This window comes from Hyaena hyaena, unplaced genomic scaffold (genome assembly GCF_003009895.1).
Source record: "Hyaena hyaena isolate Hyena2069 unplaced genomic scaffold, ASM300989v1 scaffold_38, whole genome shotgun sequence".
Classification (NCBI taxonomy): domain Eukaryota; kingdom Metazoa; phylum Chordata; class Mammalia; order Carnivora; family Hyaenidae; genus Hyaena; species Hyaena hyaena.
In genome coordinates, this window is record NW_024080670.1 from 4,873,245 (window position 1) to 4,890,906 (window position 17,662).

A 17,662-nucleotide genomic window follows, 5' to 3' on the forward strand; every position below is an offset into this window, starting at 1 on the left:
GTGAGCCAAGATCTGGCTCACACGTCACTCAGAATGCCCCGGTCCATTTCTTCCTGAAAAGAGGCCTCTGATCCGCCTTCAGCAGTGGTGAGGCCCAGATGCTTTCTGCCTGGGGTCAGAGCAGGGAATGCAAGGGAAGCCGCTGGTGCCGCGTGTGGAGCTGGGCCTCGGCAGGGCAGCAGAGTCAGACAGAAGTGGGCTTATGTCTCTGCTCCTCTGCTTGACCTTGACATAGCAGGCTACTGAGATGACAGACGAGGAACAGAGCAGACGTGAACTTCCAGAGTGGAGGCGGACACTGGCTTCTCAGCTCTCGAGCTCCTTGCCCATTCTGAGAGTCTACAAAAGCCTGTGGAAGGGAGAGTCCCCAGCCCTGCCTATGGGGGCACAGGGGGGACTCTCTTCTTCTCCTCGCTACTCCACAGTGGAAGTGGAGGTCTCCACACACCACTTGGGGAACTTGCAATGTGTCCCAGCAGCTGGGAGACCCAGGGGACTCCTAGTGCCTTGCTCAGTCATGGGAACCAACATGGCCCCAGCCAGAGGACAGTGGTGGCCACACCAGGGTCAGCTGCATTTGCAAGTCTGTCAGGACAAGGATGGGTGTGGCCTCCCACCAGCTGAGGGCTCGCAGGGACCCAAGCAGCAAGGAGCCGGCAGTGGGCACTGACTCTGAGGGGCCACGGAAGGGGCTGCAGTGGCCTTGGAATGGATTTGCCATCTGTCCAGGTCAAGGGACCGGTGGGGTCCCACGGAAGTGCTCCCCTGAGGAAGCATCAGTGCGTGGACTATCACCTGGAGGGCCCCAAGACAGCAGTGCCCGCTGCTGAGACTATGCCCTTGGTGCCAGGCCCTGAGGTTAGCAAGCCAACAGGGGTTGAGAAAGGCCTGGAGGGGAGAAGAGCCGAGCACCCTCAACCCTGACCATGAGATCAGGTCCCATGCTCCCAGCCAGGGGGAGCAAAGGAGATTTAATGCCAAATCAGGTGTGCAGTTGTGACTCTACCACAGAACCAGCCTTCTAAGAACCAAGCAGGGAGAGTGTGTGACTCTAAGAAAGCAGGGATGTGCCCAGGTTGTCATCCAGGGCAGTGACGACTACGCAGACACTGAACTTTTGATCACGGTACTGCACAGACACAAGTAGCAATCTGGGACCTGCATCCTGGTTGTTCCACGTATGGGAGACAGGTGACCGCCAGTCCAGACCCCTGGGCTTAGCGGCTGGCTCTGCCCCTTCCTGCCACAGCACCTCCCCTTACAGAATATGGGTATCAGCCCTCACCTCATGGGGTAGGTGTGAGAGTCCTGAATGAACACAGGAAGTGCTTACAACAGTGCCTGGTAGCGAGCACAAGCTCAGTGAGCGCTAGCTGCCACTACCACCAATTTCATCGTCATTGTCATCATCATCATCTTTGAGCCTCTGCTTCCCTACCGTGAACTAGCAGGTGTGATGGTTTTAACATACGTCCACAAATTCTTGAGACAGCCCCTGTTGAGTGGTAGGGTCTCTGGCCCCTCTCCTGGGACCAGGGTGGGCCTTCACCAACAGAGCGTGGCAGGTCTTCTGAGGTGGGTCACATAGATGCCATGATGCAGCTCTTGGGACGTTTGCTCTGGGGGAACACTGCCACATGGCAGTCTGACCACTCTGAGGCTGCCACACGGTCAGGAAGCTCAGGCCTCGTGGGAGGCCATGTGTATATCCATGTTCTGCCCTAGCTGTGGCGCCATCAACAGCCAGCACCACACACATCCAGAAGATTCCAGCGCCTAGACACTGGGTCCCCCTCAACCTCCAACTTCCTGGCAGAGGCCCCGGATACTGTAAAGCAGACACAAGCCATCCTGGCTGTGTCCTGTCCTGTTTCCGGACCCACAGAACCTGTGCATGTAACAGAATGGTGGTTTTGTGCCACCAGGTTCCAGGGTGGCTGGTTAGGCAGCAGCGGTACCGGGTGCAGCTGGTGACTGGTGAGTTGGACCTGAGGTGAGGGCCCTCTGGCTCCCTGTCCCCTGCTCTATGTCATGCTGTCCCTCCATCAGGACAGCATCAGGCCCGCCCTGTGAGGGCCCTGAGCCAGAAATCCTGAGTGGTGAGCACGTGCCGGGCTCTGTGCTAAGGGCTCTTCCGGCCCAGCCTCCACCCCGCCAAGTAAGCCTGCGTGAAGTGTTGATTCCTACCGCCGTTTCACCAACAAGAAAACTGAGGCTCAGAGGGATTAAGCCGATTGCCCAAGGTGCCACAGCGAGGAAGTGCTGGAGCCCAGCTCTGAACTCAGGTCTGCCTGACTCCAAGGCCGGGCTTTTACCCAAGAGGCAGTGAAACAAGGGAGAGGATGAAGGTCTGTGGAGGGCAGTTCTGCAGGTGCGAGTACAGAAGGCCGGGGCCCGTGCGGAGATTTTCCATGGCCTTGCTTTGCTGCCAAGGCCTCTGAGAGAAAACCTGTCAGTTGGTTCAGCCACGTGGAGGCGGGGCTAACAGAATCTGGAAATGTCTTCATCAGTTCCAAGGCACACACAAACATTACTTGCCCTCTCTGGGGGTCAACGTTCTTTATGATTTTTGCTCTCCAGGAAAATATTAGTTCATTTATATAAACGAAACATTACATATAGGAGGGTGGGGATTGAAAACGTGGCATTCCTGGCCCTTTTCCTCCACGGCCCAGAAACTGAGAAGGTTTCTCCATTTCCGTTCTCACAGTCTATTTGTTGGTGGGGAGCTGCCGGCACAGTCACTGCCCAGCGAGGAGGGGGGCAGCTCTCTGTGGGGCGTGGGGGCTCTCACAGACACAGACGGCCCAGCATCAGCTCTGGGCCATGCTGGCACTAACCACGGCCTCTGAAGGACCCACGACCGGCTGTTCCCAACGCTAGAGGCATAGGTCTCAGTGCCCGAGGTGGGTGAGCTAGCTGCAGAAGCAGGCAAGGCCGCACAGGAGGGTCAGGGGGCCCAGCGGCCATCTTGGTCTCGCTCACGCTGGCCTCCTAGGGCTCGTTCCTGCACCGCGCCCTATCCCCTCATGGCTTCTGATGCCTGTGTCCCCTGCTAAAGCCTCAGCTCCATGTGGGAAGGTCTCTGCCTCATTCCACTGGGTGCCTAGTTCACTGCAAGTGTCTGGCTCCCAGCAGGCCCTTGGCACGTGTGTCCAGAGTGCAAAAACCAATGAACGCATCTCGGGGCCTCTCCTTGGCAGGTATGGGGGCGGGTGCCTGACTGCTGGAAAGGGAGTCCAGAGCTGTAGCTCGAACTCCCATCCTGAGGAGCCAAGGGAGGCCGCGTTCCTCCCATTCCTGAGACTGCGAGAGGCACATTCCTGTCCCTGGGCCTGGTCGGGGTCCTGCCACGCAGCCCAGTCTGACTGCCAGGTGGGGGAAGGCCTCCTGGGAGCTGCCCCTCCGGTCCCGCCTTCCGCAGGACCCCTCGGCTGTCCCAGGCGGCAGCAGCCTCTCCGGCCTGGGAGAGGCGTCGAGGCCGCGGGTGGGAAGCCAGGACCACTGAGTGCATCGGAAGCCTTCCAGACGCTCCCGGGCTCTCTGGTGATCAATGAAAACCTTAACATCCTGCTTCTAGGGCGGGAGCCAGGGCTTTGGAAAACTGGTGGAAAACACTCCTGTGAGCCGGGCTCGCACCACCGTGTGAAATCTGCCGCGTCAGCACTCCCCCGGCAGGGAGCGCGGAGTCAGCAGTCGGCGGCCCTGGAGCCGCTTCCCAGAGCCCTGTGCCCGCAGGGGCCCAGCCAGCAGCTCAGAGATCAACAGGCCCGAAGGAGACGCGAGGGCAGGCGAGGCGCTGGCTGGGGCCCTACCTCAGGGGGCCTTCGGTGTGGCGGGGAAGGGGACAGACAGGCACAGGTAACTGTGTCCTTCCCACAGAGGGAAGTGCTTGTGAGAGGCACAGACCGTGCCTGCAAGAGTGTGCAACGCTGGGTTGGCAGACTTTCTGTAAAAAGCCAGATGGTGAATATTTTGGGCTTTGGAGGCCACAGGGTCTCTGTCCCAACTACTCAGCTCGGCCACCGTCACGGAAAGCAAACACGGACAATGTCAACGGATGGGTGTGGTGTGCTCCCGTACAAACAGCGGCGGGCTGGACTCGGGCCACGGCCTACCAGCCCCGGTGTTAACAGGGGCCTGACCTGGGTTGGGGGGCGGGGGTCCGGTGGGGGGAAAGCATCCCTGAGGCAGCAGCGTGTCACTAAAACCCGGAGGCTGATTCAGTGACAGAGGCACAACCATGACACTGACGACAATCACATCATCCTAATAACGTCACACTTGATGCGAGTGCTCAGTGTCAGGCACTGTGTTTCACACGTGTGGTCTCAACACATTCCTACAACAACCCTGTGAGGGAGACATTACAATGCTCACTTTACAGATGAGGAAACTGAGGCTTGGTGGGTATGCCGGCTGTTCTGTGTGCCCCCCGGGATGCCAAGTCCTCCTCAGCTCAGCCATCACTGAAGTTGGTGACACTTCTGCTTTCCCAGGTCTCTCAGCCTAGAGGCGCCGGCGCCTCCCTGCTCTTTACATAATTCTCATTTGACCTTGGCTAGAGTCTCTTCATGTGAGCCGGGTGTGGGGTGATGTGGGGGGCAATCTGTTCCCTGCCAGGATTCAGGCTGGTGGTTGGTTGATTTGCTGGATTCTGGCCTCAACGGCTAATAAACGACAGAGCCAGAGGGAGGTGACGGTGACTCTGGCAAACCTTGAGGAAGCTGGGCCAGGGGCTTGGTCTTGGACCCTGGGCACTAGTGTCTAAAGTTCATTTATTTATTTTGAAAGAGAGAGAGGGAGAGAGAGAGAAAGGGAAAGAGAGAAAGAGAGACAGAGAGAGAGAGAGAGAATATCCCAAGCATGCTCCATGCTGTCAGCCCAGAGCCCAAAGCGGGGCTTGAACTCACGAACAGTGAGATCACGACCTGAGCCGAAACCAAGAGTTGGATCCTTAACCGGCTGAGCCACTTAGGTGCCCACCTGCCCCGGGCACTGGTTTCTAGCATAGGCAGGAGTCAAAAGTCGATGCAGCTCCTCCTTTCCTGCCTGGGGCTCAGTGAGAGGCTTAGCTCTTGAGGCCTGCAATTAGCAATGTTCGTTTTCTGAGCCTCAATCCTGGTCTACAACTTCTGGCCTAGCAGGGGGAGCCCGTGATGCTCGGTGCAGAACTGGGCTGGGGGTGGAGGTATGGCCCTGATCTCCTCTGCAGGGAGGAGGTGTGAGGCAGGTGCTGGTCAAGTGAAGAGACCGTCAGGGGCAGACAGATGCCTAGGGGGAAGGGAAGGCCTCTGCTACCATCAGCCCTGAGAACGAGCACCCTGCAGGCCTGAGTGGCTGATACTGCCTGTGCTGTGGGTGGGCGTGAAGGGCACTGGGGGGTGGGCACGCTCTGAGGCTCAGGTGTGAGGCTACAGTGATGAGAGCCCTCTTGGCCTTAGGGCCAGTGTGCACCACCCGGAGCCTCGGCCTGCTCCTTCCACCCTTCCATCCATTCAGCCGTGAACCCCACGTGGGCTGGGCCTCTGTGAAGCACAAAGCCTGATGCCGGGGCCAGAGACTAACTAGGAACGAAGTGAGGCCCGCACCTAAAGAGAATAACTACAAGTTGGGGTGTCATAAAGAAACAAAGGGCTGAAATGAAGTCTCTCTGAGTTTAGAACGAAGAGCAAGAGCAGACCATGGAAATATGAGGAAAAGGCATTCTGGGCATATGTGCCAGGGGCCTGGTTGGGGAACTTTCCAGAAGCCTTGCTTCTCTCAGGCACAGATGAGACTCGAGTTTGGTCTGTGGATGGAGAGTCACTGGAGAGAGGCAGAGCCCCTCAAGCCAAGGCACAGACCCTCCCTCTGCCATCTCTCTTCCTGTGCCATGCCTTACCCCTCGTGGCCTCCATGGCCAATGTCCCTTGCGAAAGCCCAAGCTATCCTGTGCGGGCAGGTCTTCACCTCGTTCCCGCTCACAGTGGGCCCTCCCATCTCTCTGCTCAACGGCCCCTGCACGCAGGGAGAGAGAGGTGACATGGACCCAGCGCTGCAGGGGAGGAAGGAATGGAATCACATGGCCAGAAGGGGCACTAGGAGTTGAATCCTTGGGCACTGTCCAGAGGGCAGAAAGATAAAGGGTGGCTGTGGGCACTTCCTGGCACCTGGGGAAGGCCAGAGACTTGGCTGATCCTGTTAAGGCTGATCCTGATCCAGAGAAGGCGACAGAGGTCTCATCCTCAAACTAATTTAAAGGAGACTCAAGGGCAGAATGCTTTTTGATTCAAGCCCACTCGAGCTCCCAAATTTTGGCATCACCTCCTGAAGAAACAGTCTTGAATGGTTAGGCTTCCTACTATATGGCCCTAAACAACTGCTTTAGAATCCTGTTGCTATTTCCTGCGTCCCTCTGATGGGAACCCTGTCCCCAACCTTCTTAATCACTAAGGATGCTGTGTATGTCCCAAATATATGAATAAAGCTGATCCTACTGGTGGGGAAGCCATCTGTGTCTGGTGGCACCAAATACACGGGCATCCTGGCTGTCCCTCCAGGGCAGATCAACCCAGGCTGCAGCCCTGATGATACAGGTCCAAGTGATTCGGAGAAGATCCTAGAGTTTTCCCTACTCTGTGCCTGTTTCCAGCCTGGGGTTCTGTTCTGGCCTCTCTTGGGGCTGTTGGGTCCCAGGCTCTTCTCAGGGAGCCCCGTGGCATCCCATGGATTAGGAGCCCGGAAGGCTGACGTACAAGGGCTACCAGGACTGTGGAGTCTTCCAACCTCAACTCAATTGTGCGCTTGACCCACAGTCAGAGCCAGCCTGGCAGCCATGCCAGGGCTATCCATGGGTGTGTCCCCCTCCGACGTGGCTACAATACCTGCAAGATCTTCCTTGGAAGAGACCAGTCTCGGAGAGCTGCTTCCCGGCTCAATTCTGAGTGACAGTCTGGAAAGGAAGATTTTCACGAGATCAGAGAGGCACCCATGTATCAGAGGGGGACTGTTCACATGTGCGTTCAGAGTCGGGGGACTGGACTGCTGCCTAGGGCTATAGACTCAGAGCTCAGGAGTACTTTGGGGTCTGCTCCAGATCTTGGCCACTTCCCTATGGGCATTTCCATGATCCAGAAACAATGGTTAAGAAAGATGCAGTCAAAAGAGTCACCGTGGCTCAGTGTCTATTGGGCATGAACGTGTTCGTTCTCAAGACAAGCCTGTGGACTTGGTAAGTTTACTGTCCCCAGCTATTAGATGAGGAAACTGAGGAGCAGCAAGGCTAAGTAGCTTCCCCAAAGTCACGGGCTAGCAAAGGGCAGGGCAGACAATCAAACCCAGGGCTCTCGGGGCGCCTGGATGGCTTAGTTGGTTAAGCGTCCGACTTTCGCTTAGGTTATGATCTCGCGGTTCGTGGGTTCGAGCCCCGTGTCGGGCTCTGTGCTGACTGCCAGCTCAGAGCCTGGAGCCTGTTTCAGTCTGTGACTCCCTCTCTCTCTGACCCTCCCCTGCTCACGCTGTCTCTCTCTCTCTCTCCTGGAAATAAATTTTTAAAAAAATTTTAAAAAATATTAAAAAAAAAAAAACCCAGGACTCTCTGAAATCAGGGTTTCTAATCATCACACTGCACCCCCTCTTAGGTACCCCCCAGGAGGCACAAGGCAATGGATGCATTATGAGAACTGGCACCTCAATGTTACTATTTTTCAAGCACTGATTAAGAACTTCTGGGTGAAGATGACAGAGTGAAGCCAGATGCCAGGCACCGCCTCCCCCAACAAAACAAACAAATACTTATAAAGGCTTAGGAGTAGAACTTGCCAGATGCAACTTGACAAGAAAAGGGGCATGACCTGAAGCCATGAACTTAGGAAACGTGCAGCCAAGGAAAGAAAAAGAGGATTGTAGAGTTTGACTGAGATATATAACCCAGAGCACGGCTCCTATCCTGCAGTCTGAGGCTTCTCGGTAGGTGTTGGAGAGAAACGGATGAAATGGGTGGAGAGCATGATGGATAATCTGAGGGAAATGAAGGCTCCATTAAGGGGATGATTTGACACCTGAGGAAATCCAGGAGAACCTGGGTGGCTCAGTCGGTTAGGCATCCGACTTTGGCTCAGGTCATGATCACACAGCTCATGAGTTTGAGCCCCATGTCTGACTCTGTGCTCCGACTTGGAGCCTGGAGCCTGCTTCGGATTCTATGTCTTCCTCTCTCTCTTTGTGTCTCTGCCCCTCCTCCACTCCTGCTCTGTCTCTCTCAAATATAAGTAAACATTTGAAACCTGAGGGCATGGGATACAGCCCCGTACAAGGTAGAGGGAACCCTGATGCAGGCCCTTTAATAGAGCCCAGGTATCTAAAACACACTGCCTCCTTGGACTGAGCCCTGTTCCCCCAGGCTACAGAAGAAGGAAAGACTTTAAGAACCCCGACCTCATGGCATGGCAGGAGGAAAAGCCAGCCCATCTCACACATGTGGGAGCAGGGTCAGACGTCACCATCTTCCATCAGAGCCATGGAATACCCAGATGGAGCTTCTCAAAATGGGAGCAAGCAAAAAGAATCGGTGTGGCAAGCTAGCAAAATGTCCCCTCACACAAAGACGGAAAGAGAGAAAAGAACAGAGCCCTGCCCAGATTACTCAGCCCAGGAGGCAGCCCCGAGGAACACAAGGAAATCCTCCAAGTGCTTTGAGCAGGAGAACAGCTTATTCGGAATGTGGGGTGAATAAACAAGACCCGAAAAATGAGATGACACAAAGGAGTTAGATGAAAAGGGAGCCTGGGGACCCTTTGGTCCTAGGGGACCAATCAAGGACCGAATGAGTAGATTGTCCAAGTGTCTGTCGATGAAAAGACAGAGATTATAGCCACTAGAAAGAAGCTAGGGGACCTGGAAGACAGAGAGCACCCAATGTATAGATGCCCGGAGACCTAGAAAGAGGAAAGACAAGAAATGGCACAGAAGAAGAAGTCAAAGATAATCCAAAGAAGCCATCTGAATTGAATAAAGAGCATGCCACATTCCATGGAAATTTGGTACAGAACTCTCCACTCAGAGCCATTCCTCTCGTTGTGCTTTTGAACTTCAAGGCATCCTTTACCCAACAGGCAGATAAAACAAGTCACTTGCAAGAGGAAAGGATCAGACTGGCTGAGACCTGTCTACAGCAGCAGCCGGTGCCAGAAGGCAATGCAGCAGGGTCCACGAGTCCTGGAGGAGAGTCCTGCGTGGCCCAGCGAGGTGAGGCCCCGTCACCTGAGGATGTTTTCACGAGGGAAATCAGAGCACGCAGGACTTGCAAAAACCTGCTTCATGATGAGATGCAGCTAAATAAGGGAGTCGTTACATAGAAAAGCAGTGGAAGAACACAAGTGGTAAGAATTGAATCTGTTTAGAACCACTAACAAGTAGGAATTAGGGTTCCTGAATACCATGTGTATGTTATAAATTTGGACTGTGCAGTAATAACACAACTAACAAAAAACTGGACAACAGTGAAGGGGAGGTGAAGGGGGGAGAACGCTGATGTTCTCATCTTTCCTAACCAGTCAACTGACCCTGTGAGTGGCAGAGACCCAGTGAAAGCAGAACTCACTGACTCAAGCCTCTTCATGTTTTTCCTGACCTCTCTTGTTAATCTTAGAAGACTCTTTTAGGAAATTATACCATTTGTGCTGAAGAAATATTTATTTGAAGAGAGAGCAATTTCTTACATTTTATTTCAGTTTCTGTCTCTCGTTAAGTAAAAATACGTCCAATTAAAAATAGCAAGTGTATGGGGCGCCTGGGTGGCTTAGTCGGTTAAGCGTCCCACTTTCGCTTAGGTCATGATCTCGCGGTTCGTGGGTTCGAGCCCCGCGTCGGGCTCTGTGCTGACTGCCAGCTCAGATCCTGGAGCCTGTTTCAGTCTGTGACTCCCTCTCTCTCTGACCCTCCCCTGCTCATGCTGTCTCTCTCTCTCCTAGAAATAATTAAAAAAAAAAAAAAGCAAGTGTAGCATGGTCCAATTTTAATAAATCCTATCACTCCGCCCATCCATCTGTCCATCCTTCTCTATGTCTATATGTACTTCCTATGTATAAAAAATGTCCAAAATTATGTTCATTTAATGCTAAAGGTCATGCTTTCTAGGTGGTAGGAATTTGGGTAATTTTTCTTTTTTAATTTTTAAAAAATATTTATTTTTGAGAAAGAGAGACAGTGCGAGTGGGAGAAGGGCAAAGAGAAAGGGAGACACAGAATGATAAGCCGACTCCAGGCTCTGAGCTGTCAGCACAGAGCTTGCTGCGGGGCTCGAACCCACTAACTGTGTGATCAAGACCTGAGCCGAAGTCAGATGCTTAACCGACTGAGCCACCCAAGCGCTCCAGGAATTTCGATAATTTTTTCTTAAATAAAATGAAATAGACTAAGAGTCAAAAACAAAGCACTGTTTGGGCCCCTTGGCACAGTGTCTCTAAAGCAGATGGGGACAAGGTGTTAGAAATGCTTTGTTGGAGCACCTGGGTGGCTCAGTCGGTTGAGTGAATGACTCTTGATTCTGGCTCAGTCATGGTCTCTCAGTCTGTGAGTCTGAGCCCAGCGTTGGGCTCTGTGTAGACAGCGTGAAGCCTTCTTGGGATTCTCTCTCTGCCTCTCTCTCACCCCCCGCCCCCATTCTCGCTCTCTCTCTAAATAATGAAATGAAATGAAGAAATGCTTTGTCATCAGGTAATAATGAAGCGACTGCATCCTTCTGGGTGGAGCAAGTTTTGGGGCATAAGTTGGATCATGGAGTGTGGGTTCCTCACGTAGAATCACAAGCCCTGCCTGTCCTGTGTCACTCAGAGCCAGGGCCTCCCTGGGGAGGGACCCTCCCAGTGGTCTGGGCCCTGGGGATGGGAGTGCAGGCTTCTGCCCTTGGCTTGCCCACCTGGACCACAACAAAGGGCCTTTGTGACAGGCAGGCTGACTGTTGTTAGCGGTAAGTACTGGGGGAGCTCAATGTCCTTCAGAATGGAAGGAGTAATTACTCACAACCTGCAGCTTGTCCAAGGATTGTCTCATGGTCAGAAGTATTTATAGACCATTTTTCTCCTTAAAGGATATTAGTGTTAAGGAAAAACTGCTGTCTCTTTAATTGTACTACTGCCACATGAATGGAAAATATTATCCCAGAACCTAAGTGGGAATAATTTCACACTCCAGGGTACTCTTTTCAGGAACAGCAAATGCTTTGTAAGTAAAATGAGCTTAATTGGTGGCAAACGTAATTTTAATGGTAATCTCTGGCCTTCATCTGTTGTTGTTAACTATTATGTAATAGATCAAAATTTCACATTAAACTCTGCTTTGGTAAAATATTATACAATAACAACTAACGACATTATTATGCCAATGCTCCCGAAGACGGCTGATTATTAGAACCACCTAGGGAGCCTTGAGAAAATACACATTTCCAGGCTCTCCCACGAACATATGGATGGTTATAAAGCGTCCCAGGTGACTGATTCACAGCCAGGGCTGAGAACAGCTACTGTAGACATGGCCAGAGGTTCTAGTGAGCGAATCGGGAGTAACCTGGGAGTGTCCCTTGTGACCACGGTTCTCTGTCGTTTTCAGTGATTTTGATGCAGACCAAGCAACCAAACTGGTCAAACTGTCAGACATGAAACTGGAAGAGATTAAAAAAGAAATGCACTGAATAATGGGATCCGAAGGAACACGGATGCCGGAAGCAGCCAGTATGAGGAGATTGGAAAGACTGCACCATAAAGTAGCAACTCAGGGGATGATCAGTTACAAGATGGCTGAGACTTGTCCGGATATCTAAGGTCATATGAAAAGCTCTGAGGCTCTTAGTTGGCCTCAAGCTGAAAAGGAGCCAAGATGATGTCCAATCAATGTGGCAGACAGAGTTGATATGAAAAATCCTCCTTCTCCCTCTAAATACACAGACATGCTGGATAAATTCCCAAGTGCCACAAATTAAGGAAGAACTGACAACCAGAGCAAGGTGAGTGGAAGATGAGGGCAAAGGGCCCACAGGGTTCCCCACGGGACCTGAGCGTACTCCAAAGGGCTATACGGGAAGGAGAAGGGAGCTTGGCTGGTGCTAGATGGCAAGAATCCTGCAGAGAGCTGGGGCCACAGGGAGCTGCCTCGTCCATGAGACAGGCTCTTGGAGAACTCTGTTTGCCAGCCTAGATGTACGGCTAGGATACTGCCCTTCCACCGGGTGCTGGGCAGCAGGGAGTCACTCATGAGAACCCAGAGCACAGAACTTGCATCATGGAGTCTACATTCACGTTACCCTTGATGATGTGGGAAAGCCAGGCTGAGGAGGTGACAGAACACGGAGCCCGTGTGGCTGGGGCAGACCTAAGCGGGAGGAGATGCTCAGATGGCACTGCTGTGGGCTCTGTGGGGCCAGCGGTCACATGACGTGCCTGTGCCTGAGCGGAGCATGCTGGCGCAGTGCCACCCGAGGGATGTAGTGCCATCACTAGCCAATCACTGGTCCCTAAGGGCCAGGCGAGGGAGTGGGCACTTACTTGTAGTTGTCATCCTCCACAAACTTCTGGAGCTCCTCGATGTAGCGCACGGACTTCAGGTACTTCTGTACGTGGGGCAGGGTTGTGAGGTGATCTGTAGAACAGACGAAACCCAGGGGCTTCAGTGTCTCCCCACCTCCAGGCCCCCAGTGAGAAGAGGGCCACACGCCCTGAAATCACCACAGGTCCTTGGCTGTGGAGGGAAAGGCCTCCAGAACAGGCCAGAGCCGGGTGCTTGTGCCCTAAAACAGGCTTCCACGGGGTAACTGGGCAAGCCTCCCGCCCCCTGCGTGGCAAGAATGCGAGGTGAATTAACACACCCCACCCGGCCCGGCGTGGAGGGTCCGACCCAGGTCCTAGCACAGCTTGAGTGTCTGGCCCATGGGCTGGAGCTGCTCCATCCCGGGAAGGCAGGGAGGGGCCCAGACGCCTGGGCCCCTGCCGCGTCAGGCTAGGTACCAGTTGATTTCCAGAAGGCATCTGCTTTAACTGTCACGCCTGCCTCATTTGGGGGAAATAAGGTGCCCACTGCACAGAGAAAGAGACTGCAACAGCAGGCAAAGATCACATCACTGAGGAGTGGAAGAGCCAGGTTTCCCCCCGGTCCCTGGAGGCCTCTGCCACGCCACACAGCCTCGTTCCCAGAGTGACTGATGTCAGGCGTCCTCCACTGAGCTTCATGGTCGCTGTATTCTGAGGGGGCTGAAAACTCTGTGTCCTCTCTGCTGTTCCTCACAGGGAAGGAAAGAACAAAAGGGAAGAGGGGGAAGCAGTAAAGGATCAGAGAGGGGGTGGGGACTTGTGTCCAGGTGCTTGGAGGAGCTCCTGACGGCTCCGCCCCTTAACTGCGAGATTTGGAACAGACCCTCTTGTTTCTCGAGAGCCTGTGTTCTTGTCCTGAAGTGGGGACAATGACACCTGCTTCCCAAAGCTGATGACGGAGAAGATGCAGGTATGAAGGTGACAGTGGAGTGAGGATTTACTGAGCTCTACTGAAATGCTGGAATGCGCTAAGGGCTCTGCGCACTATGTCCCCACCGCTACTGATGAGAAAACCTCAGACTTAGGAGAAAGTGACTTTTCAGGAGGCAGAGTTGAGATATGAGCTTGAGTCTGTCCGATCCCAAAGCCGTGTGCGTAACTGCCCTGCTGGCTGGTGGGACAGTGGGTGCCGATGTACGTGGGAATGGAAAAGGGCGTGGGCAGGGGAGCACTGCATGGGGAGCCCAGGCCCCTCGCTGCTCTGCTGCTCAGGACAACTGATCTGGAAGTGCCCATGGAGCAGGCCTTTCGTTTCAGCAAGCCCACCCTGCAGAGCCCCAGCCTGGCTTCCTGTGGCCTTCCCCGTGGAGGCTGTCGTCTTTCTCATGCCCTGTGAACTGCAGGTGGGGTTGGTTTCCTTCCTGCCCCTTTTGCTGCTTCCAGACTCTTCTTCCTCCAGCTTCTTGTAAAAACCCTGCTCCATGGAGGCACATCCCTGCAGCTTTACTACCCACTCCTCTTCCTTGCTGACTTCTCCCGGCTGGTGCCCTGGTAGTCCCTGCCCATTCCTGGAGTGCCTGGGCACCTGGTTCACGACTGAGTTGCATACAGCCAAGCCCACCGTCATCTTGGGTGAAGTCAACACCCACACAGATGTCCCATTCAGCACTTTGACTTCTCAGTTCCTCAACCTCATCTCCGACAACCATCGCACTTTGGATGTGGCCATGTGGAGCAGAGCCTGGCTAGTTTTTACCAAGTCATTTCCTTTTTCCTTCCAGGCCCACAGCTAGATTACGTTTCCTAACCTCCCGAGCAGAAATGATGAGCATTGTGTGCAAACCTGGCCCATAAAACCTACCCTTGGATGATTCTCTCCCTTCCTGCATCTGTCAGATGGATGTGGAGGTCACTGGAGGCCTCTAAGGCCAGGGGGGACATGGTGGGGCCACAACAGGGAGAAACCTGGGTCCCTGAGTCCCCCTGGAGGAGAGCTACCCAGGGGCTGCCCACAGAGCTCTCCATGGATGAATGAGCTGGGAGCCAGAACGACCTGGGCGCTGCCACCCCCCAGATGCATGATCTTAGATAAGTGACTAAACTATCTTCAGCCTCAGCCTCCTTGTCTGTAACACCGAGATGGGAACATCTAGTTTTCACCATCTTTGAAGATCGAGACTGTGGGTAGTGTGTCCTGGACACGTTGGGTGCTCAAGATATTAAAATGAAGAGCTTTGTGGGGACCACCTGGTTTCCAGAGCTTTCGTACTGATGAGGTGCTGAATCCAAATTTCAGTGATGTAAGATTTCACAATTCCAGCAACCAGGGGTACTAACCGTAGCTGCAGGAAACTTGTAAATCAGCGATTATTCGGAGAATATTGTTCATCTGATTGGATCTTTGTTCGTTTTCCATGATGCTGCCTGAGGCAGGATATGCAGAATCAATGTAAATTAAATCCAGAAGATAGATCCCTAAAATTAAAGAAGATATGTAGTAATGGAGGTCACTCGGCATGAATCATTACAAAATAGCACAAAATAGCACCGTTGTGCTAGAAGGTATAAAGGGTGGCTTATGGAAAACTCAGATATTATTCTGACTTCAATTCCAATCCCGACTACTAATCTTATGCATAGATGGCTCAAATGTAATATAACATCTGAGTAACAAGCAAAATGAATGCTGGCAAGATTTTGGTATTTCTAGTTCATACACTCTCCAGCCACAAGGGTTTTTACCTGTAACCCAACTGGAAAATAACAGGACATGAAAGGGATGGATACTTGTATATTTCACCAACTGATGACATTTAAAAGGTCCAAGGTGTCATAACTGGGACAACAACTATTTGGACTGAATTTGGTTTTTTATTTATTCACTTAGCTATGTGTCTATTTTTCTATTTATACACACACAAGCAGGCATGCACTCATACACATAAACACACACACCCTAAAATCATAAATCAACTAAGAGACAAAAGAAGAAATAAAAAAAGCAACAGTCTTTGCTATAAAGAACAAAGGCTGGACAGAGACTTTTCCTGAGGGCGCTTAATAAGAAAATAATGTGGGATACGAAAACATTGTCATGACAGGCCAGTGGTGAGCCTCAGCACAGCTTCCTGGCATCACCCCAGCTGGAATTTGGGACAAGCCGCCTCGCCAGGGATGGGAGAGGAGGACTGGCTGTACAGCATGATCCACACTCCAGGCTCTCTGGAGTTGTGCATAGACAATGACGGCATATCCTCCCAGCAGCCTTCCACAAGCACTGCCACTACATCTACAATACTGGTAGGCTGAGCAGAGTAGCAATGTGAAACAGAATTCAAGGCAGAAAACACTGGACAAGGCAAAGAAGAGGGACTGGCTGATGTTAATGAAAAGCACAGTTGATTGAGAAGATCTAATGACTACAAATTTCTATGCACAAAACAACACTGGGTCAAAATATATAAAGCAAAACACTGCCAGAAAGGAAGTGATTTCAACAAAGCCACAATTATAGACAGAGCCTTTGGCATGTCTCTTCCAGAATGTGTGTGTGTGTGTGTGTGTGTGTGTGTGTGTGCACGTGCATGTGTGTGTGTATGCATCTAAAAAAATACACAGATATACAGATATATGTACATACCTGTGCACATATGAATACTAAGTAACAAAATTAACAAGGTTGATGTATAAATGAAAATATCAGTCTTTTCAAATACCCATGGGATACTAACAAAAATTGGTTATACATTAGAATATAAAGCAATGCTCATTAAGTTCCAAATAGTAAATGCCACGTTACCCACATTCTTTGACCTTACTACACACATCTAGGATTTAACAATAGATACAGAAAAAATTCTAACTGATTAGAAATCACACACACACACACACACACACTCTCTCTCTCTCTCATAAGCAACTCTTGAGTTAAAGGAAAAGCAGAAAATAGAAAACAAAAAAATTATTTGAAGATAATGTCAATAAGAACACTGCATATCAAAATCTAACCAAATCTGAGATCTGACCAAAGTGGTACTCAGAGGAAAATTTATAGCCTCAAAAGTTTACTATTGAACTGCTGAGGATTACTACAGATGTAGTTAATTAGGTATTTATTATAAAAGTTGTGAGTATGTTGCATGGATGGACAAGCACTGTGCTGACTTATACATTCATTATCTTATTAATCCTTACAACAACCCTTTTTATAGAGGAGGAAAAGGAAATGCAGAGGGGAAGCAGAACTTGCTCTGGGCCACACAGCTGGTAAATGATGGAGGTGGGGGCGAACCCAAGCCCGCCTCCCCACAGCACAGGCTTCCTGCCATCACAGTGGACCGCTGGTGCTGGATACCATGAGTCATTCGTCTGCTTTAAAAATAGCTACGCATTGTTACGGGAAACCATTAAATCACAGAAACATATGCTAGCACTTCTAATAGGAGCCATTTCCACTTCCTTCCTTTCTAGTGGTACCATGTTTCCAAAATTTTAATAATTAGAAATAATGTCCCTTGTATGGAAGCTCTAAGCTTGGTAGGCAGAGATCCACAGATGTATTCTTGCTTTGGGTCTCGTCTTTCCTCTCCCTTCGTAAAAACGTAATTCAGCTCCCTCCCTAGGGGTTCGGCAGTGGCAATCCTGAGCATCCCATTACTGCTTCAACTACAACACAAAGTCCCCTCTGGTGCTGAGCGTGACATGACGGGATAAGGGACATGTGGCACCTTTCTTCCAGTTGCAGGCCCTGTGCAGATCTGAACTCAGCTGACTAAGTGGCAGAAAAAGCACTTGGCCAGGAGCAGAGATACTGGGAAGCAGGCTAAGGGAAAAGGGAGAACACCGAGGCTACTAGAGGCTCCACTACCAGCTGGGGACTTAGTTCCTTACCCACGTGACCCTGCCATCAACCCCGGAGGGTTGAGGAGAAAACTAAAGCTCAGGGAGATTAGGAAACCTGTCTGGGCCTCACAGTGGGTGTGTGGGACCGCAGCCCAGGTCTGTCTGGCTCCTGACCCACTCACTGGCCCTCAGATACACACAGGGAATCCGCTCTTCTCAAATAACGCCCTCAGCATGGAAGGCTTGCTCTGTGGCGTCTGCAAGGGCTGCTTCTCGGGGCCCTGGTTGTGCAAACAGAGGCTGGGAGAAGCTCTCCT

General features: G+C 51.9%; 1 protein-coding gene across 9 annotated transcripts in view; it reads right to left on the reverse strand.

The window, feature by feature from the left end:
* RALGPS1 (Ral GEF with PH domain and SH3 binding motif 1) overlaps nt 1-17,662 on the reverse strand; it is a 272,375-nt gene that overhangs the window by 34,160 nt on the left and 220,553 nt on the right. For all 9 annotated transcript variants that reach the window (XM_039229483.1, XM_039229484.1, XM_039229482.1 and 6 more), the window contains 3 exons: nt 14,841-14,978; nt 12,522-12,615; nt 6,867-6,934 (listed from right to left, as the gene is read on the reverse strand). In XM_039229483.1, coding sequence (XP_039085414.1) covers nt 6,867-6,934; nt 12,522-12,615; nt 14,841-14,978 — 300 coding nt within the window. The remainder of the gene's footprint in view (nt 1-6,866; nt 6,935-12,521; nt 12,616-14,840; nt 14,979-17,662) is intronic.